This window comes from Protobothrops mucrosquamatus, unplaced genomic scaffold (genome assembly GCF_001527695.2).
Source record: "Protobothrops mucrosquamatus isolate PMUCROS unplaced genomic scaffold, P.Mucros_1.0 scaffold_99, whole genome shotgun sequence".
Taxonomy (NCBI): Eukaryota; Metazoa; Chordata; class Lepidosauria; order Squamata; family Viperidae; genus Protobothrops; species Protobothrops mucrosquamatus.
In genome coordinates, this window is record NW_015386175.1 from 1,978,980 (window position 1) to 2,006,713 (window position 27,734).

The 27,734-nt window shown below is 39.8% G+C and overlaps 1 protein-coding gene across 1 annotated transcript in view; it reads right to left on the reverse strand.

Annotated features, from left to right (window-relative positions):
* TTYH2 (tweety family member 2) overlaps positions 1-27,734 on the reverse strand; it is a 78,745-nt gene that overhangs the window by 29,574 nt on the left and 21,437 nt on the right. Inside the window, exons 2-4 of the mRNA XM_029284020.1 lie at positions 26,864-27,036; positions 5,426-5,537; positions 1,485-1,705 (exon numbers count right to left, since the gene is read on the reverse strand). Coding sequence (XP_029139853.1) covers positions 1,485-1,705; positions 5,426-5,537; positions 26,864-27,036 — 506 coding nt within the window. The remainder of the gene's footprint in view (positions 1-1,484; positions 1,706-5,425; positions 5,538-26,863; positions 27,037-27,734) is intronic.

Genomic DNA, 27,734 nt, shown 5'->3' on the forward strand with positions numbered 1-27,734 from the left:
TGAATTTGAGAAACAGTCCATGAAATAAATCAAGCGCATATTTGTTTGCTGCAGAACAATGTTTGTTTCCAGAGTGTGATAATACCTTAGACTAGCTTTACTCTGCCCCCACTTATATCCTAAAACTCAACTATGGACATTAATTCAGTCAGAACCTCTGCTTCTATTTATAACAAATATTCAGCAAAACCATAATGTTCAGAATAGAAATATTCTAAAGCAGTGGTTCTCAACCTTTTTAATGCCGTGACCCCAACCGGTCGTAAGTCGAGGACTAAACCGGTCGTAAGTCGAGGACTAAACCGGTCATAGGTCGAGGACTACCCAACCGGTCGTAAGTCGAGGACTTTCCCTGCCCGGGAGCGCCGTGCATGCGTGGTTCCGCCCCCTGCGCCGGCCGAGGCGTAGCTGGCAAGCGGCAGAGACGGAGCAGGCCGACCACCAGCTGGCCCAGCTCAAGGGAGGTAAGGCACCCGCCAGAAAAGGGGAAAAAAATGGCGGACAGCCTTGCTTGGCGACCCCCGTGAAATGGTTGATCGACCCCAAATGGGGTCGCGACCCATAGGTTGAGAACCGCTGTTCTAAAGCTTGTGCCTATACAATTTTTCTTGATGAAGCAGGACCTCTCCTGAGTTGCAATCATAAGCACGATTCAGAATCTTCACCACTAGGATGCAGTGATATTGTGGAAATGTTAGCATTTTAATCACTTTCTCATGTACATAATTTGATTTGTTTTTTAAAGAAACGGTCTCATGCTGGAAAGAAAGAATTAAGCAAAACACAGTCAGTTGCCCAGGGTGATGCTCCTCCTCCTATCTGTCCAATCGTTGCCCTCTTGGATCTTGCTGTAAGTCAGAAAGGTGTAAAAGGAAAGCGAGGGAAAAAGGAAATGAGTGAAAGAATTCCTACCTCTGTAATGATGCAATAAAATCCACAAATTGCTATTTTAAGGAGTCAGACATTGGTACAGACAGGGTATCATCTCTGCTGATTGGCATTAATTCTCTAGGACAGGGATAGGCAACCTTGGCTCTTTTATGACTTGTGGACTTCAACTCCCAGAATTCCTGAGTCAGCATGGCTGGTTCAGGAATTCTGGGTATTGAAGTCCACAAGTCATAAACGAGCCAAGGTTGCCTACCCCTGCTCTAGGATATCAGAGCAGGGACTTTTTTCCCAGGAAAAGCCAGCAATTAAACTATGGAGCTATTGTTCTTTCTAGTGGCTTCAGAGGCCTGAAGGAAAAATCCCTTTGAACTTTCAAGACATTCTAGATTAGCTTAAACGGGAGACCTCTGTCTTTCCCCAGCCACTTAAATATATTGACTCCATTTCTGCATTTCTCAGCCAAGAGTCATCCTGAGTTGGGAACACGAGAAGGTGGAGGACATCTAGCTTGGAGAAGGCTGAAATACACCAACTCTTCAATAGCTCCTTACTGGCATTGTATGTGTCTTGCTACAATGACCATGCTGACTTACCTATAATATTCTACATAGCTGACTTCATTGGCAATCATGGACAAGTCTACAGTGACATCACTCCAGGTAGGGAGCCCTGACAGTTGCAACACAATATTGTCTGCCATCTGCTGCATGAATTTGAGTGTCTGTACATATTCACTGTGGGTTGCAAAGATCTCATTCAAGCGGGCCACATGCTGCTCCAGAACTATTTTCATCTGTGTAGTAGTGCCTGAGACCTGCCAAAAGACAATAAGTAGACCTATGAGAACCAGCAGGCAGATAGCTTCAAATCGCTTGTACAACAGAATGAATGTTCACAATGACCTTGATTTATACATTGATCTGGATAGGCCAAGTCGTTTTATGGAATCACCACTCCAAGGATAAAGACAACGCAAGGGGGATGGTGACTAACTTACTTCAGGTATACATATTATAATATAGAACAGCTTTCCTCAGGCTGGCACCTTCCAAATGCATTAGATATCGATTCCCATAACTCCCCAGTGAAAAGGCTGCTCTCACAATAGTAGATAATGAAATTATCCTTCTCAAAAGCAAGTTAAGTTAAATTAGCACCACAGGGCTGGGATGAACCAAATCTATCCAGTCATCAGGGCCTGTTCACAGGCTCATCTTTCAGCTATCCTCCCATCCAATTTTTTAAAAGGCACATTGGGAAAGGAGACCCAGGAAGAAAGGAGAGGTAAAGCAGCAACAAATGGACATGAAAATTGCTGGTCATTTGCCCACAGCAGCAAATTCAGGTTATCTCCTTTGCTTTCCATGTAAAGGTACAGAATAATTTTCTGCAATCCTGTACTCTCCTAATGTGTAAAGTAGAACTCCTAACATGCCAAGAAGTCATGTACCATATTGTAGACGGCAGCCTGTGTCTATTCCTTAACTGAAAAACACAGTATTTGTGGAACCAGTATTTTTGTATATACATAGTGTGTGTGTGTGTGTGTGTGTGTGTGTGTGTGTGAGAGAGAGAGAGAGAGAGAGAGAGAGAGAGAGAGAGAAGAGAATGGAGGAGATATCTAGACATACTGTATTCCAAGGGCATTTAAACTGTTCCTCACGTTATTAGTAGACCATCAGCATTCAGAAACAGAAACATAAAGCAAAAGAGTTTCTCTGGGAGTGAGAAGGGAGGGATCTAAATCTGATATATAAGTATAGCATCCACCCAGAAAAATACAAATAAAAATAGTTTGTTTAGTATAATTTCACTGAAGTGAGAGTGAGCGTTACATTCTCCAATCTCATCACCTTTTGGTGCTTCTGGCTCCTTAGCTTATAAGCATTGCTATTTAGTTCTCTGCCAAGACATCCAGAGGAACTTGTAGCAAGCATGAATCCCAGACACCACAGGTGATAGGCTACTTTTCCTAGGTATGGTGTCACTTGAAATGGTCTAGCATTGTGTTCTCAGCTGTAGCCAGAAGATACAAAAAGAGATGCTGGCAAAATGCCTGAGCTCTAGCATTGCCTTTGAGAGGCTGCTGAAATTAGTCAATAAATGTACAATTCTATAAGTAAATACCTCTTCCCTTTCAGATTTTCTGAATTGTTAAGTATTTTTTTCCAACTGAGAATATTATTCTGAGAATATTCTCAGAATTCATGTGTTCTACAGAGGTCAACATGAAAAAAAAAATCTCCCTTACATAAAAGTGATTGTGCCACTTTTAGTTATATTAACTGCAACCAAACACTTCCTGCAATTGGCGTTCTCTCTCTGACATTAATGTAAAAAAATTTGCCTCACTCCTCTGTGGCGAATTGCTTAGATGCAGCAGTTATGAGCATGATTTACTCATTTCAGATCCTGCTACTATATTTCTATGGGGCTTAGGTTGGATTTTGACTTGGCCATTCCAAAGCAAATAATTTGTCCTTCATCCATTCTTTTGTAAATTTACTTGTATGTTTGGGTCACTGACTTGTTCAATTGACCGATAGACGGCCTGGTATTCTTCTGTAGAATTCTCTGAAACAACCCAAAATGTGTGCTTTCTTCAATGATGGTAAGTCATCAAAGTCCCTGAAGCTGTAAACCAGCCCCAAACCATGACATTATTACCTCCATGCTTGACAGTGCTTCTCCAATAGTAGAGTCATAAACACTGAATTTAGTCAGGTTGAAAAATGACTGCATATCCCTGAACTTCTTTAAGACATTTTTGTGATTTCATGTGCAATTTTATGCTATGCTCTTTGATTGATTTTGATAGCCACCTATAAAAAAGTTCACTATTGCCTCAAATTTTCCCCATTGCAAAATTATGTTTCTGATTGTGAATCTGGAATCTCAACGCTTGAGAAATGGTTTTGAAATATTTCCTCCACCAATAGGCAACAATTTTGTTGAAATGGAAATCTTAACAGATTTCTTTTACTGGGGCATGACTTACTTCTGAGTGGGGACCTCTGTGATGAGGGAGCCAAAGTTAATTGTATTTATTTAGGGTAGAGCTGAGTCAAACCAACACTGATTATTCAGTGAGATACACGATTGGCCTTAGTTATTCTTTAACTGAATTTACTGTTTCCAGTGAACAGTACTAGAACATCACATGTTGGATAACTTTATGAAATAAACGAAACAAGGACCCTATGTTTGTCTTCTTCTTTCAGACTCTTTTTATATGTCATGGGGATCCACATGAAGCTCTGAAAACATTTGTTGGCAAAGATATGTAAAATTACAGAAAATCCCAAAGGGTTCCTACAGCCATACAGCAAAAGCAGGATGAGACAACTAAAAGGATGTTAAGTCACCATCACTCCATGGCTACATTCCCACTCACTCATATCCTTTTGGCACTCACAATGCTTCTTTGTTCAATAGTGTTCTCCCTTCTATTTCATGCAATCCTTCCTCAGACAATATGGGTTATCTCAGCCCAAATCCTTACCATATGATCTCAACTCCCTTCAACATTAATCAAATAACTTCAGATAATCGCTCTGAAATTAATCAGAGTCAAGGCATTTCTTGATAATACAAAAGTCCATTTAGTCCACTTTACTGACTAACCAAAGTGAACGTTTCCAATCTCAAATTGAGATTTCTGACTTTCCACTTTTGCAGCCAGAAAGCCTTCCGGAAAAAGAGAAACTATCAACCTTGCTTATATCCAACAGAGACAATATATGATGCAACTACGTCTTTCGTATTATGCCATTCTGAAGTACAGATGATAGTAGCTTCAGGGAAAATATGATAGACTCTGAAACTGTTGATATGAATCAATTCTTGATCCAGTACTAACTGTCAGATTCATCTCACAGAGAGGAATGAACTACTTAGGCAAAATTGCAGAAAATCTGTGAAAACCATGCCAAAGAATTTCAGCAGCTATAATGATTCAAGAGCAAGCCTTATTTAAGTAAAGGGCATTCAAATCCACTTAGATATAATTTTTCTCCCTGCTCTTCTTAATGGCTCTCTTTTTTTTTTTGTTCAGGTTGGCTTGTCTGCCTCTGCCCTTTATTTTATAACTGCCCAAACTGTTATCAACTTTGCTATGAAACAATGCATTTCCTTGATCAAGTCTGCCAGCTGACCAGATCAGTCAGAGAACATACTTGAAGGTGGACATTCTGTATCATTCTTTTCCTATGGAGTAGCTTACTCTCTGAGGTGAGATGGCCACAATTCTTATCCAAAAGATCCAAAACTTATTGAGAAATATTAAGATCAAGCTTTCCTAGAGGGCCATTTGAGACTGATTCTAGACCAATCAGTGTAAAATTTCCAACTGTTCTTAACAGGAAAGCTAACAATATGAAGTAGAGAAGAGACTTCAACAATGGTAGACCTCTTTGGTATCAGCTATTCCACTGGATGACCATTCCAATGGAATCTTATTCTCAGATAGCTGCTTCAATTTCCAGCATTCCACAAAACCCATCTAAGGCTGTTTCCCTCAGAAAAGATGCCTTACCAGTGAATCAACCCCTGAGAGGGTGTGATTAGCATTATCAAGGGCGTAGATCAGCTGATAAATCCCATCGTTGGTTTCACTGTTGCCATAAAACCCAATGCCAACAGCCGCACTAGAAAAAGAAAGGAAATATAGAAATGTGAGTAAAAAGAAAAAATAACAAATCAGGGTCATTTGATTGCAGCAGCATCACCAAAGTTAGACTGAAAATCATTAGGGTGTTCCATCCGTTGAAAGGAGAATTTTTTTTAAAATCCTTAAAATCTTTCCTATACAGTAATGGGATAGTCTCTCTCTCTCTCTCTCTCTCTCTCTCCCCTCCCTCCCTCCCTCCCTCCCTCCCTGTGTGTGTGTGTGTGTGTGTGTGTGTGTGTGTGTGTGAGAGAGAGAGAGAGAGAGAGAGAGAGAGAGAGAGAGAGAGAGATTTCAATGGTGATCCAAGATTATGGATAGAAAGGAAAAAGTACTGCTTTTCAGAAAGATGCAATATTCCTCACCCTCACTCTGAAACAGACAGCTTGAATTTCTTTCTTTAGAATGTTCATTCTCCCCTTCCCTGATGAATAACAGCAGAATTTTGCTTTGGTTTTTAAACAGCGATGGGAATAAAGGACTGATAAATCTGTGAAACCCCATAAAGGCCTCCCATATACCAAGCTGATGAAGTATTTTCACAGATTCAGATTCATGACGTGTTTACTTAATGAAATGTACTATTTCATTCTATTTTTTAAAAAACAGCATATCATTTCTGACTATACGCTGAGGTTTTTTTTATAAATAGTTGGGAATGGGAATTGATTAACTCTTTTTATTTAGCCTAAGGAATGGCCTATCCTGCAGCTCAAGTATTTGACTCTTCAGGAAATTCAATGGGAACTTCTATTTTTCTCTATCCAAGCATAATCCCAGATTGTGTGTTAAGACTGAGGGTTAATACTAATTAAATCACACAAATGATGATAGCACATTTACCTCTGAGGGTGGATTAATTCTAGATTAATCCAAGGAAAGCAGAAGAGAATTTCACAGTGCACGCCACATTTCATTCTGTAGACCCACAATGAGAATTGCCTGTATCCCAGAAGTAGAAAGCTTTGGGTTCTAAATGAGAACTAACGGCTTAAGATTAATTTACTACATAAAGGACCTCCATATAAATTTTATAAATCAATCAGTTCAATATTAGGGATCCCTCTCTGAGCCCTGATGCCATCATAAAAGTTCCCTGAGAATTCTAGAAGCTGCTAAAAGAAGGAAAGATGGAGAAACTATCCCATTCAGTCAATGCAATAATGAAAGTGACCTCAAGAAATTCCTTCTTTTTGCCATGATATCCTCACTTGATACAACTTTTTTTAATTACAATTCCCCTGCCCCCCCATAGATATTCCAATTAGGGAAACTGTTACAACAGCAATGAAAAACGTGACTTATAATCACTTTATGATGTGTGCAAACCAGCATTTGCATTTCCTGCATCGGATGAGGAGAGCACATCTTTCTCCTTCTGTCCTGGCCACTTTTTACAGAGGCACGATTGAGAGTGTTTTAACAAACTGCATCACTGTTTGGTTTGGTGGCAGCAATGCCTCAGATAGAAGGTCCATACAGAGAGTGGTAAGGACAGCTGAGAATATTATAGGAAGCTCACTTCCCGTTATTTAGGACACTGCTTATAAGTGCTATGTGCTTAGAGACCCCCCCACACCCACTTCACGGTCTTTCTGTTGCTCCCCTCTGGGAGGAGGTTTCGAAGTATTTCTAGCAGAACCACTAGATTCTGTAACAGCTTTGTTCCTTACATCATCTGTCCTGTAAATTCGCAGGATTCTTTTTTTCTGCCATATATATGTATACAGACGAACTAGACTGTTGTTTCTCTGTGTCATATATGTATGTATGTATGTATGTATGTATGTATGTATGTATGTATGTATTCAAAACAAGCAAATAAACATGAACACCAGGGAAAATCTTAAACTATAAAAGTTTAATACAATCACCAAGCTGTATGTATGTATGTATGTATGTATGTATGTATGTATGTATGTATGTATGTGTGGATATATGCATAATTTTTGTCATGTTTATGTAGTGTATATTGGAGGTGGTTATCCTTTGAGAGCTGAATGCAATAAAATTTCATTTTAATATATGCTGATTAGTGTACATTTAAAGTGACAATAAAGTTATTCTATTCTATTCTATTCTATTCTATTCTATTCTATTCTATTCTATTCTATTCTATTCTATTCTATTTTTCACACTTATAATAGGTACAGCATCCTCTTGGCCAAGTGATCAAAATTCAGAGGTGTGGCAACTGACTTATATTTATGATGGTTGCACTGTTCTGGGGTCATGTTATCAACTTCTGCAACCTTCTGACAAGTCAGTGGAGAAGCCAGAATCAGTTAACAACCTTGTTACTAACTTAACAACTGCAGCGATTCACTTAACAACAATGCCTAGAAATGTCATAAAATGGGGCAAAACTCACTTAACAACTATCTCGCTTAGCAACAGAAATTTTGGGCTCAGTTGTGGTCGTAAGTTGAGAACTACCTGTATTTTATTGTATCCTTGTTTTTGAATGGTTTTAACCATTTATAAACCACCCAGAGTTGCTGGGAGTTGGGTGGTATATAAAGTTAATAAATATTTATTATCCACCAAACATATTTTTCATACTTCCCATTATTGCAACCTCACACATCCATGTGGCACTCCAAAACATTCTTTTCACTCCATTCCAAGCAACTTTCACATGTTGTTTCCCTTCATCCATTTTTCATTTATTCTGGGAGGAGAGTACAAAAGATATTAATTCTAAACAGTTTATTGTCTAAAATGCTCCACAAGGAACATGACAAGGACGGGATGAGAAATGGAAGACATAATGGGCCAACATGAGAAATGGTCTACTTTAGAGAGCACATGGGTGGGCAGTTGAACCACCTATAATTCATACAGTTTTTTTCTCCCAAAGACTTTATGATGACCTGATGATCAAAATGGTCACTTGGCTATCTAGAAAAGGACTGCTGATTTTCTGTTGACATTAATGGCATGACACCAAGCAATCTAATTTCTGCCAACTAACTGTTAATGTAATAGTAATAAGAAATCAGTGAACTGTAACAGCTGGAAGAAAGCTTCATTACTTTCTCTTTCTTCTGAGTAATCTGAGATAGCAGTGCAAGGGAGGGAGAGAGCCAAAGTGTCTGAGGGGAAGCTGTGAAAGGGTTTTAATCCAAACTGTTTCAAATTAAATATAAATCAAATCAAATATAAAACATTCTGCTTTGAATAGAACAGGCTGGTTTAAACATTTCAAATATGCTCCAAGTTTGAATTAGATCCGTTATAGTAACAGTATAACAGAGTCAGAAGGGATCTTGGAGGTCTTCTAGTCCAACCCCCTGCTGAGGCAGGAGACCCTATACCATTCCGAAAAATGGATGTCCAATCTCTTCTTAAAAACCTCCAGAGATGGAGCACAACTTCTGAAGACAAGCCATCCCACTGAATAATTGTTCTCACTGTCAGGAAATTTTTCTTTAGTTCTAGATTGGATCTGTCTTTGGCAACCATTGCTTTTTGTTATGCCCTCAGGTGCTTTGGAAAATAGGTCTCTGTGGCAGCTCCCCAAACATTGGACATAGCACATAAGCGTTGCTTGAGTAGAGTCCGTAAGATTGTCTGGGACACTACACATCCTCTTCACGACCTGTTTTCCTTGTTACCTTCTGGGAGGAGGCGGCTCCGTGGTATCCAAAGCAGAACATCCAGATTCAGTCACAGTTTTGTTCCATACAGTATTAACGCTCAAAGTTTCTCTTTCCGTTATGTATTCAAGTTGGACAGTGATTAATATTTATATGTAGTTACTTATATGTGAGGGTATAGGTCTATATACATATGTTGTATATTGTATGCTTTAAATGTGTGTTATGTATGTGTACACTTTGAGAGCAAACAACTAAATTTCATTTTTAATGTGTGCCATTGTGCCCACAGTAAAAATGACAATATCTATCTATCTATCTATCTATCTATCTATCTATCTATCTATCTATCTATCTATATCTATCTATCTATCTATCTATCTATCTATCTATCTATCTATCTATCTATCCATCCATCCATCCATCCATCCATCCATCCATCCATCCATCCATCCATCCAAGACTGCTATCAAGTCACCCCTAGGCCTTCTGTTCGCTAGACTAGATATACCCAGTTCCTGCAACTGTTCATCATTTTATCCTCCAGTATCCTAATCACCTTTGTTGCTCTTCTCTGCACTCTTTCTAGAGTCTCAACAACTTTTTTGTATTGTGGTGACCAAAACTGGACTCAGTATTCCAAATGTGGTCTTACTATGCAATATAAAGTGAAACTATCCTTCTGTGGATGCAGCCTAAGACTGCATTGGTTTTTTTTGGCAGTTGTACCACACTGCTGGCTCATACTTAAGTGGTTTTCCACTAGGATTCCTATATTTTGTTTTCCTTTTTGGAAGATTGAAATCACATCAGCTCTTTTCCAGTCCTCTGTTAATTCCCCAGTATTCCAGGATTTGCTAGTACTCCACATCTGCCAGCTCCTTCAGAATTATGGGATGTAATCCATCTGGTCCTGATGATTTGAATGCATGCATCTAGAGTGAATAGATGTTGTCTTATTCACTCTACGACAGCGACTCCCAACCTTTTCTATACCCTGCACCAGTGGTGGGATTCAAATATGTGAACAACCGGTTCTCTGTGTGGATGCCGCTTCCGGAAGTCCATTCTGGGCCTGGGAAACAAAAAATTAGCTACCGGTTCTGCCGAAGTAGTGCGAACCGGCTGAATCCCACCACTGCCCCAGACCCCTAGAGCCCTTCTGATATATTCTCGTACTCCTTACAAAAGTTCTAAATAACGGCAATGAATTATGCATATACACTATAATTTTGAAAACCCAAGTTTTCGCACCCCCTGGAGTATCGTCTCGCACCCTGGTTAGGAACCCCTGCTCTAGGAGAACCACTGTTTTTGAGCAAAAACCCCAACCAACCCATTTCCAAAATGCTCAATACAACCATCTCACCTTCAAGCACTCTTGCCTAGTTGCTCTACATTCCTAATTCAAGACAATTCAATTCATATCCCTAGTACATGAGCACATATAAGGGATAGACGTACACATATGGTCTTTAAGATAGGCAAACTTGTAGCCAATGGATTGTTCACCCATAAAACTAATTTCATGTAAAGAATATTCTAAAACCTGCCTGTGGATCAGTTTCCAGCTTTGGAATTCATTGGCATTTATATCCACTGGATCCATTTATAGGCATTATGTAAAGCAATCCACTGTAAGGCAGGTTTCAGTTTTGTTCCTTTATAAAATGCTTTTGAAATGGAAAGAATTGAACATATGACACATCCTAGTACAAACTGCAGACACTGCAAAATAGATAGAAAAAAGGCACAGGTAATTTGCTTGTCTATTTCAGGTGGCTTCTTATAAACAGAACATATACTTTTCAGTCCAAGGATTTTTAAGCGACTGAAAGTTAATAGATATTTGTAAATGTAGGACCTTGCTAGCTTACAACCTAAACAGCTCTCAGTAAGTTTACAACTTACATAAGGACTGGGGTCTACAATATTTCAGCTGTTCTGGATTCAATTCCCATGCTTTCCAGCTAGCCAGGAATTATGAAAGTTAAAGTCCAAAACATTTGGAATCAAACTGGGGACAGATGACATTCCCAGCTAATTCAACAAAGGATGGTCAACCTCATTTCATTCCCACTACTTACAAATGAGGTTGTAAATGACTTGCATCCAAATACTGAGAGATTGAGGCTAAAAGGCAAAATAAAAACAAAAAAACCCCCACCCTTTTTTGTTATGAAGAGTTGTGAAAATCTGCAGAAAAATATTGCTTTGGGTTAAAAATATTTTTCTGGTAAAGCTTCAATAGTGATAACTGAGACTGTTTCTTTCCAAGCAAAGAGATGCTGTTTGGGAAGAAACATTCACTAATTCATAACATATTCGTTTGCTCAGAATAACCAACATGCTCTATTTTGCCATTCATCTTTACTGCAGATAAAAATATTTGTCTTGAGCACACATTTTTTTCTAAGGTAAAGAAATGCATGCACATAATGCTTCCTTGGCTCTTTCCTCACCTTACTCTTAAAAGGCTTCACTGTGTTGTGGGCTGAGGTTATCCAAAGCTATATGTAATAAGAAAGAAGGATATACAATAAATAGCACACTTCTTCCAAAGTTTTTATTTTTCTTATGATCTTATTGAAAGAATTGGGTATAGCATCTTTTAATTTCCTGATGAAACAGATTACAGTAGCTAAGGAGCATGCCAAAGAGCAAATAATCTTGCTTTTGCTCTCAAATTCCATCTGAGAAGCCCAACAAAGCAAAACACCAGAGACATTACGATCTCTAATGTAAACTTTATTAGGCATTATAATAATAATAAAGTTGGAAGGGACCTTGGAGGTCATCTAGTCCAACCCCCTGCTCAGGCAGGAAACCCTATACCATTTCAGACAAATGGCTGTCCAGTCTCTTCTTAAAAACCTCCAGTGTTGGAGCATTCACAGCTTCTGGAGGTAAGGAGTTCCACTGGTTAATTGTTCTCACTGCCAGGAAATTTCTCCTTAGTTCTAGGTTGCTTCTCTCTTTGATTAGTTTCCATCCGTTGCTTCTTGTCCTGCCTTCAGGCGCCTTGGAAAATAGCTTGACTCCCTCTTCTTTGTGGTAGTCCCTGAGATATTGGAACACTGCTATCATGTCCCCCCTCGTCCTTCTCTTCATTAAACTAGACATACCCAATTCCATCAACCTTTCCTTATATGCTTTAGCCTCCAGTCTCCTAATCATCTTTGTTGCTCTTCTCTGCACTCTTTCTAGAGTCTCAACATCTTTTTTACATCGTGGTGACCAAAACTGGATGCAGTATTCCAAGTGTGGCCTTACTAAGGCATTGTAAAGCGGCATTAATACTTCACGTAGCAAACCGGTAGGATAGAAGGAAAGCTAGCTCTGAAAATATGGTGGGAAACAGATAATTAAAAGAATAAAACTTTCCCTCCCCAACAGTTCAAGTCAACATTGTCCAATTAATCTTCCAGCAATTGTTATGAGAAGAAACTTTGGTTCACCAAAACATCTCTTTAGTGGCTTCAGCTCTCACACTGATAGGGAGCACCTGTGGATCCCAAACTCTCCCCTCCCCCGATCCCCCATAACTGTAGACAAGCTAGAAGCACTAAGGCGGTCCTACAGACAGTAAATTTCGTAGCTTGACATTTGCACTCAAAGGCAGCTAATTAGAAATACTCCATCTAAGTAATGTGCATTCTAACTATATGGGGAAGCACTGCACTTGATCAATGGATAAAGGCCAGACACTATTTTAGCTGTCTGATTTTAAGCTTGCTCATAGGAGGCAAATCCCCAAAATATCTCTTTCCCCAAAGCTATGAGATCTGTGTGCAATTAAATTCCTGCATGCAAATACAGATGGAAATGGAAATGTGATTTACAGATGATAAGTCCTATTGATCTTTGGCAATTTATATGTATATAACTAGGATTATTTGAATCACCTAATGGAGAGATTAAGAAAGAACAAGTGAGATTTTAGGCTCTTTATCAAAGGTTGAAACTGCCCATCTCTCTCATAGAGGGACTCTATAAAATTTAAAGAGAGGCAAAAAAAAAAAAAAATTAAAATAAAGTAAAGTAAAGGAGTACCTGTCGAGGTGGTACCTATTTATCTACTTGCATTTGCATACTTTCGAGCTGCTAAGTTAGCAAGAGCTGGGGCAATGACAGGAGCTCACCCTGACTCGTGGAGCTCGGGTCTCAAACCTGGGCTGCTGGCTTTCCAGCTGACAAGCCCAGCATCTTAACCAATGAGCCACCGCACTGCCCCAAAAGAGGCAAGGATGATTAAAATTTAATGATAGAAATTAAAAGGCAGGGGATGACTTTCAGAACTCTATCTGGCCCTACAGATATTTGCTCCTCTGTAAGCTCCACAAGAGGCCGCAGAGCTATGTTTTCACATCTTTTCAGAAGGTCAGGAAAATAGAGGTCCACCTCAATTCTGGGGCGACTGTTCCACAGGGGGGGCAACGGCAAAGAAGGCTCTCTTCCTGGACCCCAGGAGTCGGAATTCTTTTGCTAACACAGTCTTCAACATACCTCCCCTGACTGAACAGGTGGGATGGGCTGATGTAATGGAGAGAAGATGGTTCTGTAGGTAACCTGGCCCTATACCAACATAAGGTTGTAAAGGTCATAATTAACATCTTGACTTTATATCTCTCTGCTCCCAACAGTTCATTAGCATTGGTGCTTGCTTTTATTGAGTTGCATGCAAAAGTTTAAGAATTTCTGGTCTTACTGTAAGTTTCAGTGAACCCCTATGTGAAGAGATCTCTGTTCACAGAGGATTTGTTGGAGCGTACAGTTTTTGCACAAGCTGCACACTCAGCTCTTACTGGACTGTTTTTTTCAAGTACTGCAACAGTGATAATTCTCTCCCACCTGCATTAGTATTATTAGTATTAGTATTATATACTTATTTACTATGCTAGGATATTATCATTTATAGTGCAATATTAAACTTGATTAATATGCGCCTTCAACCTCAATAGGCAAAGAGGTTCCCCCCTTTCAGAACATGTCTTTAATCATACAGTTTAAGGTAGATAAGCAATGACCCAAAGTATTATTAATTTTATCAGAATTCAGTTTCAAATTAATTTTCAATAATTTTACATAGGATTCAGCTACCAAAACTGCCATGAAATGGCAAATGAATCCAGCAAATTAAGCACTTCAACCTGTGTAGAGTTTCAGACATTTTAAACCACTGATTTCATGCATGCTTGCTTTTGCACAAGTCTGGGATGTAAATGGTATAAACATTTTAAATTTCAACTGTCTACATTTATCTTTCCCTGAGGATTTTCTCTGGATGAGGGGTTTCTCTAGCCTGGATTATGGTATATTATGGTATTATGTGGATTGTGTTATTATTATAAGGTGTCCGCCTGGTGTTGTGAAGCTGAGTTCATGAATATACTGTATAGTGCCTTTGGAATAAGAACAAATCCTTTTGTACTGTACTAGAAAGGGTTTTTCTACAACTTTTTACTTTTGAGTGATCTGAGGAAAATCCACCATTGAATAGAACAGAAGAAGATTATTCTAAATATGTTATACTATTTGAGGGAAACAGAGAGGGAATACCTAATGCATTAATTTGAGTTATATATATATGACCTTGTTTTTGGATGATTGATTACCCCATCACCATGGTGTTTCTCGAGCATTTTGTTGTAAAAGTTAAAAAACCACTAAAACTTGTTTTAAAAAAAAAAGAACAGAAGACAAAACAAAAATGATGACCAGCTTGTTACTAACAACTAATATGTAGATAATAAAAGCCTCAAAAATTGATTCGATCAATTAAGCAATTCTATCAATTAAAGAATTATCCCAGAAAATATGTTTGCTATGGACAGAATGGTTATAATTACACACATGCACTTTGGGATGTGATGCAGTTTATTTATGCATCAATGGTTGTGCGGTGGATTATCATAAAAGTTCAAACAGAGACTTCACAGAAGAAGACTTACGTGTATTGTGTTTTCTGTTGATTTGTCTGAGGATAAAGTCTGGCAAGATTTTATCTTTTTTTTTTTTTTTTACAATTTCTTTATTTTTTTTTTTTAAAAAAAATTGCAGCTAATTTAACAGTGTAACCGTTATACTTTCTATTTTCCTGGGGAGAAGTGCAGAAGAGAAAGAAAAATCCAAAGTTAAAAAAACTAGGTTGCTTAGGAAGACAGAGGAAATGCAGGGCTGTGAATGTCCTTGTTAATTACTTAGCAGTAGATTATACAGAAAAGCTACTTAGTTTGTGACTCCTATTCAACTATCCTTGATATCTCAACCAATAAAAATTATTCATGCTTGCCAGCTTTCCTTTTATTTTTTTTTAATGATTTCCCTGTTTCAGATGGGTTGTACCTTTTAAACGCTGATGTGCATCTCTCCAACTGAACTGTACAGAAGAGTACTCAGCCATGGCTATGTTTATCTCCTGCTCATTAAACATTGATGCCAGCTTTGAATTACAGTCCCCACGTGGAATATTGTTTTAAGGCTTCCTCATGGAAGTATGTTGTAGGAGATTACAGACCATTATATTATAGAAAGCATTCCTGGCAGTTCCTCCCTGTTTTTCTACAAAAAACAAGCAACATTGGCTTGGAGACTGTACAGGGCATGGCCTAACCATTTGGTTAATGCATCTCACATGCGTGGAGTCAATGACATGTAACAAAAAATTAGTGGTCAATCATAGAAGGATACTTACTAAGGCAATTTTTAACCAGAGGAGTAAATTCTGTTTTTCCAACCACCTGGGGAAAAATTAGTTTGCTCTCTTTTCTACTATTATTACTTTATAGTTCAAAGTTATTTCATCCCAGAAACAGGTAATCTGAAATCATAAGGAAACAGATAGATCTCCAAAGCAATGCCCAAAGAGCCAACAAAAGTTTACTTTTTAATTAGACAGACAAAAAAAAATTAAAACTACCTGGAAGTAATCATATTAAATGTAATTAATTATTGTAATCTAAAGCAGGGGTCCCCAATCCCTGGGCTGCAGCCCACTACTGGGCCGTGGCCCATTTGGAACTGGGCCGTGTGAGCAGTGGGCTGGCGAGCATGCGCGTGCAGCTCGACTTGCATGAGCGGTGTGCTGGCAAGCATGCACATGTGCAGCTCAACTTGCAGAAGTTGAGCTGCGGGTGTGTGCATGTGGTCCTGCTGCTTGCACAAGTCGAGTGATGCGTGCACACATGTGCAATGGTCCACTGCTTGCACCACCCGGTTCCCCTTTCCAACCCCCCCCCCGATCTAAAGTATCTTTAGTCAAGTTTAGTTTTTGTCCTGACTCTGAACCCATCTGGAATATGTTTTTTTTTATCAAGACACACACTGTTCTATTACATTATTGTGAGTTACAATTTATTCCATTTTCAATATATATTCAAAATTACAGCCAAATAAAATCAGAGGTATAGATTAAAGGCAGGACTGTATACACAGTATTGCACCTATTTTGAGGTCACTGCATTTGTTACCACTAGGCTTCCTGACACAATTTATAAATCCTACTACAATGTAGTGGTAGCTTAAATCAGGGACTCCTAATCAAGTAGGTTTCTGTCTGCTAGTCATCTAGAAAGAACATGTTCAGAATACCTCCTCCAGGTGAGATGCAAGCAGTTTGGGCTAGAAGTCAGACCTATAAATTTAGGAAATGCATTGCTTCCAGTAATATGAATGAACTTGACTCTTTTCTTCATCTTAAACACCACATCCTCTCATTTAGCAACTGCAATACATTCCTTAAATTGGAAATGATCACTAAATGTACATGTGACTGTAATATTATATGAATGTAAAAATCCTACAAGCTAGACTCCAGCAGTATGTGGATTGGATCAAGAACTTCCAGAAGTACAGGCAAGATTTTGAAGAGACAGAGGAACTAGAGATCAAATTGCAACATACGCTGGATCATGGAAAAAGCTAGGGAGTTCCAGAAAAACATCTACTTCTGCTTCATTGACTATGCTAAAGCCTTTGATTGTGTGGATCACAACAAATTGTGACAAGTTCTTAAAGGGATGGGAGTACCAGACCATCTTATTTGTCTTTTGAGAAACCTATATGCGGGTCAAGAAGCAACAGTGAGAACTGAACACGGAACCACTGATTGGTTCAAAATTGAGAAAGGAGTCCGGCAAGGCTGTATTCTGTTGCCCTGCCTATTTAACTTATATGCAGAGCACATCATGAGAAAGGCAGGGCTAGATGAATCAAAAGTTGAATTAAGATTGCCGGGAGAAATATCAAAAACCTAAGATATGCAGATGATACCACTCTAATGGCAGAAAGTGAAGAGGAACTAAAGAGCCTCTTGATGCGGGTGAAGAAGGAGAGTGCAAAAGTTGGCTGGAAACTCAACATTAAGAAAACCAAGATCATGGCATCCAGCCCTCTCAATTCCTGGCAAATAGATGGGGAAGAAATGGAGGTAGTAACAGATTTTATCTTCCTGGGCTCCAAGATCACCACAGATGGGGACTGCAGCCAAGAAATTAAAAGACGCTTGCTCCTGGAGAGGAAAGCTATGGCAAATCTAGACAGCATACTAAAAAGCAGAGACATCACCCTGCCAACAAAAGTGCGTATAGTCAAGGACATGGTTTTCCCAGTTGCAATGTATGGCTGTGAAAGTTGAGACCATAAGAAAGGCTGAGCGCAAAAGAATTGAGGCCTTTGAACTATGGTGCTGGAGAAGAGTCCTGTGAATCCCATGGACTGCAAGGCGATCAAACCGGTCAGTCCTAGAGATCAACCCTGACTGCTCTTTAGAAGGCCAGATCCTGAAGTTGAAACTCAAGTTCTTTGGCCACCTAATGAGAAGGAAGGACTCACTGGAGAAGAGCCTAAAGTTGGGAAGGATTGGGGGCAATAGAAGAAGGGGACGACAGAGAATGAGGTGGCTGGATGGAGTTACTGAAGCAGTAGGCGTGAGCTTAAATGGACTCCAGAAGATGGTAGAGGACAGGAAGGCCTGGAGGAACGTTGTCCATGGGGTCGCGATGGGTCAGACACGATTTCGCAACTAACAATAACAAACTTTTCAATAAAATAAAAGTAGCTCATCTGCTGTTGTTTCCTGTCTGGTCTACCTTGTAAGGTTGACATCAATCTTGCCAATCTGAAAGTATATTTCTCCCCGTTTCCTTTGCAGTCTAAGAAACTAGGGACTCCTCTTGCCACACCCACATTCCTGCTATAGGTTCAGTTACCTATCCCTATACTCTGTCTGTTAAGATCATTCTCACATATCATTACAAGGCCCTCCTGGGAAGGGTTGACTTGGAGATTTGTTGATTCTGCTCCAAATTGGACTCAAGCCTTGGAGCAGGTCCTACAGTAGTGGCTGAAATTCAGTGTCGCTTGGTTATTTAGGACAGGGCTATTCAACTGGTGGTACGCGTACCACTTGTGGTACTTTGCCACATGGCAGGTGGTACGTGATTGCTAGCCAAGTGTAGCAGGGGAGGGGAATGAGCCGAAGCGAGCCAAGCCTGAGGGAGAGGCAGCTGCAGGACTGTCTGGGCTCAGCAGAAGCCCCAGGAGTCGGCAGGGCTCCAGCTGATTGGCTCCAGCTGATTGGCGCTTCCAGAAGCAGCTCGGAGCTGGAGATGAACTGAAGAAAAAGGGGGGGAGAGAGAGGAGAGGCTATAAAAGAACGTAGTTTGGGTGGGGGAAGGGGAAAAAAGACAACAGGAAAGGTTTAATCCCTTTAAACAAATGTAATTAGTTTTACCCCCTTTAATTGAGTCTGTCTGGGGCTTTTAGAAAGTTTTCTTTGAAGGTAAACAGGCTTAAATTAAAGCTAAAGCTTTTCACAATTGCAGGAGCCTTTCAGTCTAGAATTGCAACATTGTGACACATGACACGCCTAAGGCAGCTTAAAGAGGAAAAAAACCCCAGAGTTTGTGTTTCTTTATTTTCTTGCTTTGCACTTTATTCCTGTGTCTTTAAGGGTACAGGGAGGGGAGTGGGGGGAGTGCATTCTTACTACACTGTGGAAGAGCTCAGAAGGGCAAACCAGCTAGCTCAGGAGTCTACAAACTTAGCAACTTTAAGACCTGTGGACTTCAACTCCCAGAATTCCTCAACTAGCCATGAGGGCTGAGGAATTCTGGGAGTTGAAATCCACAAGTCTTAAAAGTGCCAATTTTTTTCTTTTTTTTTTCTACAGTTTGTAATATTTTATTAGATTATAGAATAAAATACAAAAATACAAAGGCAAATAGCAGGACACAGTGGGGAGGAAAAAAGGGGGGGGGAAGTGAGGGGGAGAAGGGAAAAAGAACATACTTCCTCTGTTGCAGTAGAAAGAAGCATTAACATTGAACCTCAACTTTTTACTTTTCCATAATATTATAAACTAGCCATTTCTATAACAACAAATGAATCTAATCAGTAAAACCCAAAATCCCTCCCTTTTTTTTACTTATCAAGTTTTTGACTCCTTGCTAAGCACTGGTGGTACTCAAATATTGTCATGTCCTAAAAGGGGTACAATCTGTGAAAAGGTTGAAAAGCCCTGATCTAGGACAGGGTCTGCAACCTTGACAACTTTAAGACTTGTGGACTTCAGCTCCCAGAATTCCTCAGCCAGCTGAAGTCCACAAGTCTTAAAGTTGTCAAGGTTGCAGACCCCTGATCTAGAAGCTTGGTCCTGATGAAGTGGACTGGGTACTCGTAACTAATAGACAGCTTGCTTACTTGTGTATTAGATCCATGCCCTTCATGGTTGGCTAATGGTGGTGAATTCTTCCTTGACCATTTTTTAAAGAGGCAGTGGTTCCTCCCCACTAAACAGCCCACTGCAGGACCCAACTGTATTGGACAATTTTCACTTGGTCTCAACCTTCCCTTTTACGAGAAGATGGTTATATCATAGCTGGTGGATTACCTAGACTTGCAAGATTTATGTCAGCTCTCCCAGATAAATCAGTCAGAAAACACAACCAGATGAACTAATTCTACTTTATTGTAAAAATATATTAACAGAATTTTGTAAGTCTGAAAGTACAAACTCCCCACCCCACTTCTGACTGTTTTATCCACTTAGTCAGGTTCTTCCTATGTTTCTTTCTCTGACTATCACTGGGGGTTCCTGCCTCTCTTGTCTAGACAGCATTTCTTCCCCTTGTCCCCTAAGGTCATCCACACATTCCCTTATATATAGAAAGGCAATCTTGAATCGTATACTTGGACTGTAAAAATCCAGGTGACCACTAGATGGCAGCAAAACATTAATATTTATGTATCTCTCTGTTGCCATCTAATGGTTATCTGGATATATGTAACCCAGGTATAACCACTATTCACTCAGTTTTAAGTAAGCTAAAGAGTCACCATGAACCTAAAAACCCTTGTGATGCTCATCTCCATAAAGTAAATAAATATTATTAACAATCAATGACCATCTCAAAAACAAAAGGAAAACATACTGTGACAGCATGTTATAAAGCAAAGTGTCATTTAACATCTGAAATGTCAAGTCAATGGAACTGAAGTAACTTTAAGAGAGGATTCGTGTCCAAATACAAGTTTCAGTTTGATCATACCACCCTAATGGTGCAAGACTCCCCACTGACATTTCTAAGCACATGGCAAGCAGAAAGTAAGACAGAGTTAGATGTCTGGCATAATATGTATAACTTCATTCAGACTGTTTTTGCTATTCATTTAAAAGTCGAAGAACCAGATTTCTAGCTATTGGAATTCAACTGATTAAACTAAGCAACTGCAATCAAGACACCCTGGGGAACTTAAAAGTACTTAGGTATTTTATTTCTCTGCTTCCTCCCCATCTTATTTGTTCAAAGTTCATACATTTATCTGATTCCATGGAATTTTTAATCAGCCCGAAGGTCTGGAAATCACGTGCCTCTGTTCTGGGGAAGGAAGCAAGTCATGGGAAGAGCATGCTGGTTTAATCATTATGTTTATTCCTAGATACAGATAGTTCTATTCAGCAAAGAGAATTAGGGAGGGAAAAAACCCTCCTCCACCTTTGGAGACTCAGATGACTCTCAAATAATTAAGGACTAAAATTCTTGTAAGTCCTTGGAACAAGTAACTGAATGATCTAATTGAGAACAGTGTTTATAGAAGAGCAACCAACAGAATTCAATGGAAACCCATCAGAAAACACATGGAAGGAAATATATGAAGCACATATATGGATGTCATTTTCTTTGTGTTTGTTGCTAAGGTTAGTCAGATGTGATACAGAATGCCTATTTCTAACACTGCAAGTTCTTAAAAAGAATAAAAACCAAAAATATTAGCAATAAAAGCCATAAGTAACTTGACAGGCCTACTTTAATTACTGGGCTCAATTATCTCATAGTTTGCTTGATTTTGATTTAAGATGTTTTCTGGGTTCATGTTTTCACACAACAATTTAATGTTTACATGCTTAATATATAAATTTGGGCACTGTGATTGCTCAGTAAACATAGTCTGAATAATCCATGGCTTACCTTAGTGCAATGTATGAAACCAGTTACTCTTTGAAAGTGTCAAATAGCAAAATAAATTTAGGGCATATCTACTACCAGTTTTTAATGCAAGAATGTGATTAACAATTGAAACACCAGATCTGCTTGGAACAGGGCAGCATAGAAAAGAAGTATTTAAAAATTAAAAAATCATTGATGAAAGAAAAGAGTCTTTATCTTCTGTAATACATCAAAGGTTAATGTTTTGGCTATTCTTAAGCTTGCATATGCACCCTTTAAAAAGTGGTTATTTCTCATTGGTGATGTGGAGCAAATGCCAGACGGAACATCAAAAATTCAGTTTTCCATGAGAGTGGATAATTCTTGCCACTTTATGTAACTTCACAAAAAACATATCAACCTTCCCCAAATTGCAGCTCTCCAAAAGTTTGACTACAAGTCCGATCAACCCTAGCCAGGCCTATTATTTTGCTACTTAGACATGACAGCTGTTAAGTAACTAAACATATCCAGAGGACATTCTTTCTTTACATTGATTGTCACTACTATAACAAATGAACTTCCTTTGGCTATCTTTCGTCACTTATTTGCTTTCAAAAAAATTGCAAAAGTGGTTTAGCAGAACCAGATTGTTTAGGGGTTCCAGGGGAGAAGGTATACAACTGTCTCATTTCTGTGGACTTTGTTCAATTCTTCCTAATAATTAGCTTTTGATGTAGCCTTTAGATTAACTAAATGCCTTTTGGCAATGTATGAACTGGGTGCCTTATCAGTGACAAATCAGGAAGTCATAGGTGCACCAATTTATAGGTTGCTGAGTAAAGATAAGATCAGTTGGTCAATGTTTTACATTTAAAGTGACCCAGTACAAAGGAAACAGAATGATACTATCAAAAGGCACTGGAAGGTGCTATTTGCATATGCACAAACTTGGGCCTTGAACCACAACTTAGAAAGCAACATTTGACCCCATCTCTATGTAAGTAAGGATGAGGAATAGTCTTGTCTATAAGATGGTAAAATATTCCTTGATCTTGCAGGGCATGTAATGTAACATTTGACAATCTTCTTTTCCCTCATACTTCTAAACACAGCAAAATAGAACTCAGTTGTCCATTTCCACGTTTAACTGTTATGAATGTTCAGGTGCAGAAGAAGACTAGGTCCTGTTTATATGAACAATTCTATATGATATAGCCCTGGTTTAACCACTTAACTTTATCAAGGGATTGATGGAATCACTTGCCCGTTTTCATATCTTGCTTTAAATTAATCATGAGGATAAGATTTCCTACCCCGTGTTTCCTCGAAAATAAGCCTGAGTCTTATATTTATTTTTAGTCCAAAAGACCCATTAGAGCTTATTTTCGGGAGTGTCTTATTTTGCAGGCGGAGGCAGAGGTACCAGGTGGGGCAGAGGCGGGGTCATCACGGGTGGGGTACCAGGCCCGCTGGAGGACCAGGTTGGAAGGCGGGGCCAAGCACAGGAACCACGGAGTTTTGCATGGTACAAATAATAAGAAGATACTGTTACCACACCAAAGCCATTTAGTCCGAGGTGACCAGTGAATGTGGTTTCAGCTTTTACACTGTCCTTTGACTAGAAAGGGTCTAATTCAGGGATCGCTCCCCTTTTCCTTCAGCATGGCCCAAGCTCCCCACACTTCTTTCCAATTCTGCCTCAAAGCTTCAGCGATTCAGTTCTCTCCCGTCCTTCCCAGCCCGTCCTTCCCTAACCCCACCCCCTTCCTTCGATTACCACCTCCTCATTTACCTATTTCCACCCACGAGGGGTAGGCTTTCTTTCTCGTCACTTGTTCTGTTCAGGGACTGTCTACAAATGTGACTTTGAGGCAGCAGCTGGATGAGTTTCAATTGCCAGGTGTGGCATCTCAATGCTGTGGATTCGCTGCTCTGCAAATGTTTGTATTGGATCTCTCTCTCTCACACACACACACACACAGAGGTTGGATCGGATCTCTCTCTCTCTCTCTCTCTCTCTCTCTCTCTCTCTCTCTCTCTCTCTCTCTCTCTCTCTCACACACACACACACACACACACACAGAGGCTCCTGAGCTCTTGGCCTGCTAAACCTCACTTGCACAGAACTTCAGCACCCAGCATACACCAGGCTGAAGAGGAGTGGAGCCCTCCAATAAGCCAAAACCAACAGGCGATGCTCCCTTCTCCTTTCAGAGTGGGACGTGTTCTGCTGCTGAGAAAGTAAATGAATAAAACCTTTGCAAGAAAACAGTCCTGGAGAAGAACAAGCGATGAGAAAGAAAGCCTGCCCCACTTGGGTGAAAATAGATAAATGAGGAGGTAGTAGTCAAAGGAACGGGCTGGGAAGGACAGGAGAGAACCGAATCGCTGAAGCTTTGAGGCAGAATTGGAAAGAAGTGTGGGGAGCTTGGGCTATGCTGAAGGAAAAGGGGAGTGATCCCTGAATTAGACCCTTTCTAGTCAAGGGACAGTGTAAAAGCTGAAACCACATTCACTGGTCACCTCGGACTAAATGGCTTTGGTGCAGTAATAGTATCGTTTGTACCATGCAAAACTCTGTGGTTCCGCCCCCAGCCTGCCTGGGCTACCTCACATCCCATGCGAGAGACATCAAACTGGCCACATTCACCCACTTCACCCCCTGGGCAACCACAATGGTAGGGCTTACTTTTGGGGTAGGGCTTATATTAGGTCCACCCCCCAAAATCAAGCTAGGGCTTATTTTTGGGATAGGGCTTATTTTTGGGGAAACAGAGTATCACGTGCAACTTCTATTACTATGTTGTCTCATTCAGTGGGATAGTAAAGAAGAAACATTTAGATGATCATATTCAAATCCAGGAGATAAAGATATAATCTCTCTTTCCTGAGGCTCCCAGTTTCATTGCCCTCTAATTCAGAGTCTATGTGCAAATGTCATGTGACCCTTGGAAACCAATTGTGCCATCCCTTTGGAAGATAGAGTAAAACAGATTCCTCCATTGTTGGATTTCCTTCATCCTCTTGGAATTTGCTACAAGGGAAATGAATATTGGAGCACAATAAACTTCTCAGTCATATTAAAGCAAAATCTAGAATTATATGTGAAGGTTTGGGGCACCTGCAAATGGCTTTACTAGGCCTTCTTCTCTGAGTCAGGCATAGAAGTGCAGCCAATGACCCTATCATTTATATGGGTGGCAGGGAGAAAAAGAGGAGAGTCTGCTAAATGCTCAAAGAACCCAATGAAACTGTCATATCTGGCTACCCTTCCCCTTGTGAAATAATCAAATTTACTGGTAATAGAAACATAATGGATTAAGAGGAATGTGAATTGCTTATGCACACAAAAACACAGCAATTTTCCATGTAAATAAGTCCATTTTCCTACAGCTATGCAAGAAACTCGACATAAAGAAAGGTGACATGGCTCAGACTTCTTACAAGAAGGGTATGTACTGTGAAGTACTCTCAAGCATCAGAAACTACATGATATTTTAGTTAAATATTTTACATTTCAAGTAACTATTGGCAGGTAATTAAGCACCTTACTAACAGAGATAAGTGACGTGAACCCATTATTACGATTTCATTTACAGAATCAGGAAGACAGTTTCTCTGAAAGCATTAAGAGGTTGTGGTGAATTGATTTTCATCATCAAGAGTATAAATGGATGAGTTCATCTTTCAGGTTAGATGCCCAAGTTAAATATTATTTCTTGGACCACTTGCTTCTTGGTGACCAAAACTTGTGGCTTGTACAATTACCTTTCTGGAAAGCATCCTCACAAAAAAAAATAAAAAAATAAAAAAGTTCCCAAATGTGCTTTTTCAAGAGGCAACTGGACTTTCTTTTTTCTCTTTGAAGACCTTTCGCTTTTCATCCAAGAAGCTTCTACAGCTCTGACTGGATGGTGGGGAATGGAAGGGTTTATATTCCTTGCAGACAGCTGGTCATTTGCATTCTTTTAGAGAGATGCTGAGGCCACCTGGAGGTTTATCTGTGTCCTCAGGGTCACCTGAGTAGTGCGAATGGGTGTGGAGCCTTCTTGGAACCGTTGAAAAGACTGTGTTGTAGACTGGAGATATATAATGTCGTATCCCTCCCCCTATGTTGAGAGAGGGCTGTTCAATTTTGACATAGATGACCTCTTTGACCCCTCCTTCAAACCAGCAGTCCTCTCTGTCCAAAATGTGGAATTGCTGTCTTCAAAACAATGGCCTTTGTCTTTTAAATGGAGATGGACTGCTGAATCTTTTTGCTGATGCGTTTGTTCTTCTAGGTTGTGCCATATGTAAAAATAAAAAACTTAAAAATTGGCACAAACACAAAGAAAAATATTAGTAGGGTATCTATAGCCTATGGAACAAGAACTACTAGAGGCAGAAACCACATTAAGAGTAGGGGGCACTTGAGATCGCATTGTTAATATTTGGTGGGTAATGGAAGAGACAAGAGGGTTCCCAAAAAGAGTTATTTATTGCTTCGTTTGCTTTTAACTGGGTAGATCACAAGATATCATTGATAGCTCTTAAAAATAGGATGGTACCAAGCGATCACATCTGCCTACTGAACAGTATACAGGATGATTAGGAAGCAATCAAAGACAATATAGAGCAAATAAATGTTCCCAAATTAATAGAGGAATGCACTGACATTGTTTTATTGCCCCCTTATATTCTGCATATAAATTAAATAAACGTCACACAAATACTGGAGTAGAAGAAATGGAATTTCAAGTTATAATTCTAGGAAGAAACTTCAACAACATCAGATAGGCTGGTGATACCACTTTGATATCTAAGGACTCTTTTGTTAAAGGAGAAAGAAGAGGCTAAAAAGTCAGTCTCCATGTCAATATTAAAAGAAGTAAATTATTACAAAGCTAACCCCATACAAATAGGCAGAGAAGTAGAATAAGAAATACATTTTGTTTTTCCAGCTAATGGGGATGATGACTTTATCTATGAAATAAAGAGGCATCTGCTGCTGGGGAGAGCGAGTATGATAGATCTACTCAAAAGGTTAAAGTGAGGAGATACGAACTGACAACAAAGGCATGTACTATCAAGGCCTTCATTGAAAGTTGGACCACCAGGAAAGCTGAATGGAAAAAAAAATAGTTTTTGAATTATGTGGCTGGAGAAAAAAGTTAAGAATACCTTGGAATGCAAAGGCAAATCATGAAATACAGGACACTTTTAAAAGCTGTCACTGAAGGAAGCTTTCAAAGCTTTCCCACACCCTTATTACAGATCAGACTGAAAGAACTCACCAACACATGAGAGCGGCTACCACTGCAGTCCAGGTGATGCAGCAAGAATTGGGCTTCTTAGTCTCCGACTCTTCCTCCTTCTTGCAGCAAGACAGGCAAATGAGATAGATGCCAAGGAAAACCAGGTTGAGACCCAAGAAGAGAACTCCGGTCAGAGCCAAGAGGATCAAGGACTATGAGACAAGAAGGGGAGAACTCTCTTTAAGCCTCTGTTTATGGCTTTATAAAACACAAGTAAAACATAAAACAAGACTGGATAGAAAGATCCTTGTACACCACAGCATATAAAATTAGTTTAAAATTAGCCTTTCTAAAATGAAGTTCACTTGGAATTTGTCTTGCTTAAACTACTGGAAAGCAAAGGAACAGAAAAGATGTCAAATGTGTTAAGATCTATTTCCATCCGTATGCCAACCTGTTTAATTTAAATTGGGCAATTGCCAACTAAACTGTTAAATTCTGCTACAGCATCCACTTAAACCAGAGGTCCCCAACCCCCGGTCTGTGGACCGGCACCAGGCATACGAGAAACCGGGCCACGCAAACAAGCGAAGCCCCATCCATGGGATGCAGGCAGCACATGAAACCACACCCCCTCCAGTCCGCAGAAAAACCTCTCCCCACAGAACCAGTCCCTGGTGCCTAAAAAGTTAGGGGCCTCTGACTTAAACAGCTATTTATTTATCAAATATACCGTATTTTTCGCACCATAAGACGCACCTGACCATAAGACGCACATCGTTTTTAGAGGACAAAACAAAAGAAAAAAAAATTTCTAACCGGCGGTGGCGCGGTCAGATAGGCGGCGGCGGCGCGGTCGGATAGGCGGCGGCGGGCCGTCCGGGAGGCCGCGGGGGGGGTGCAGCGGGCC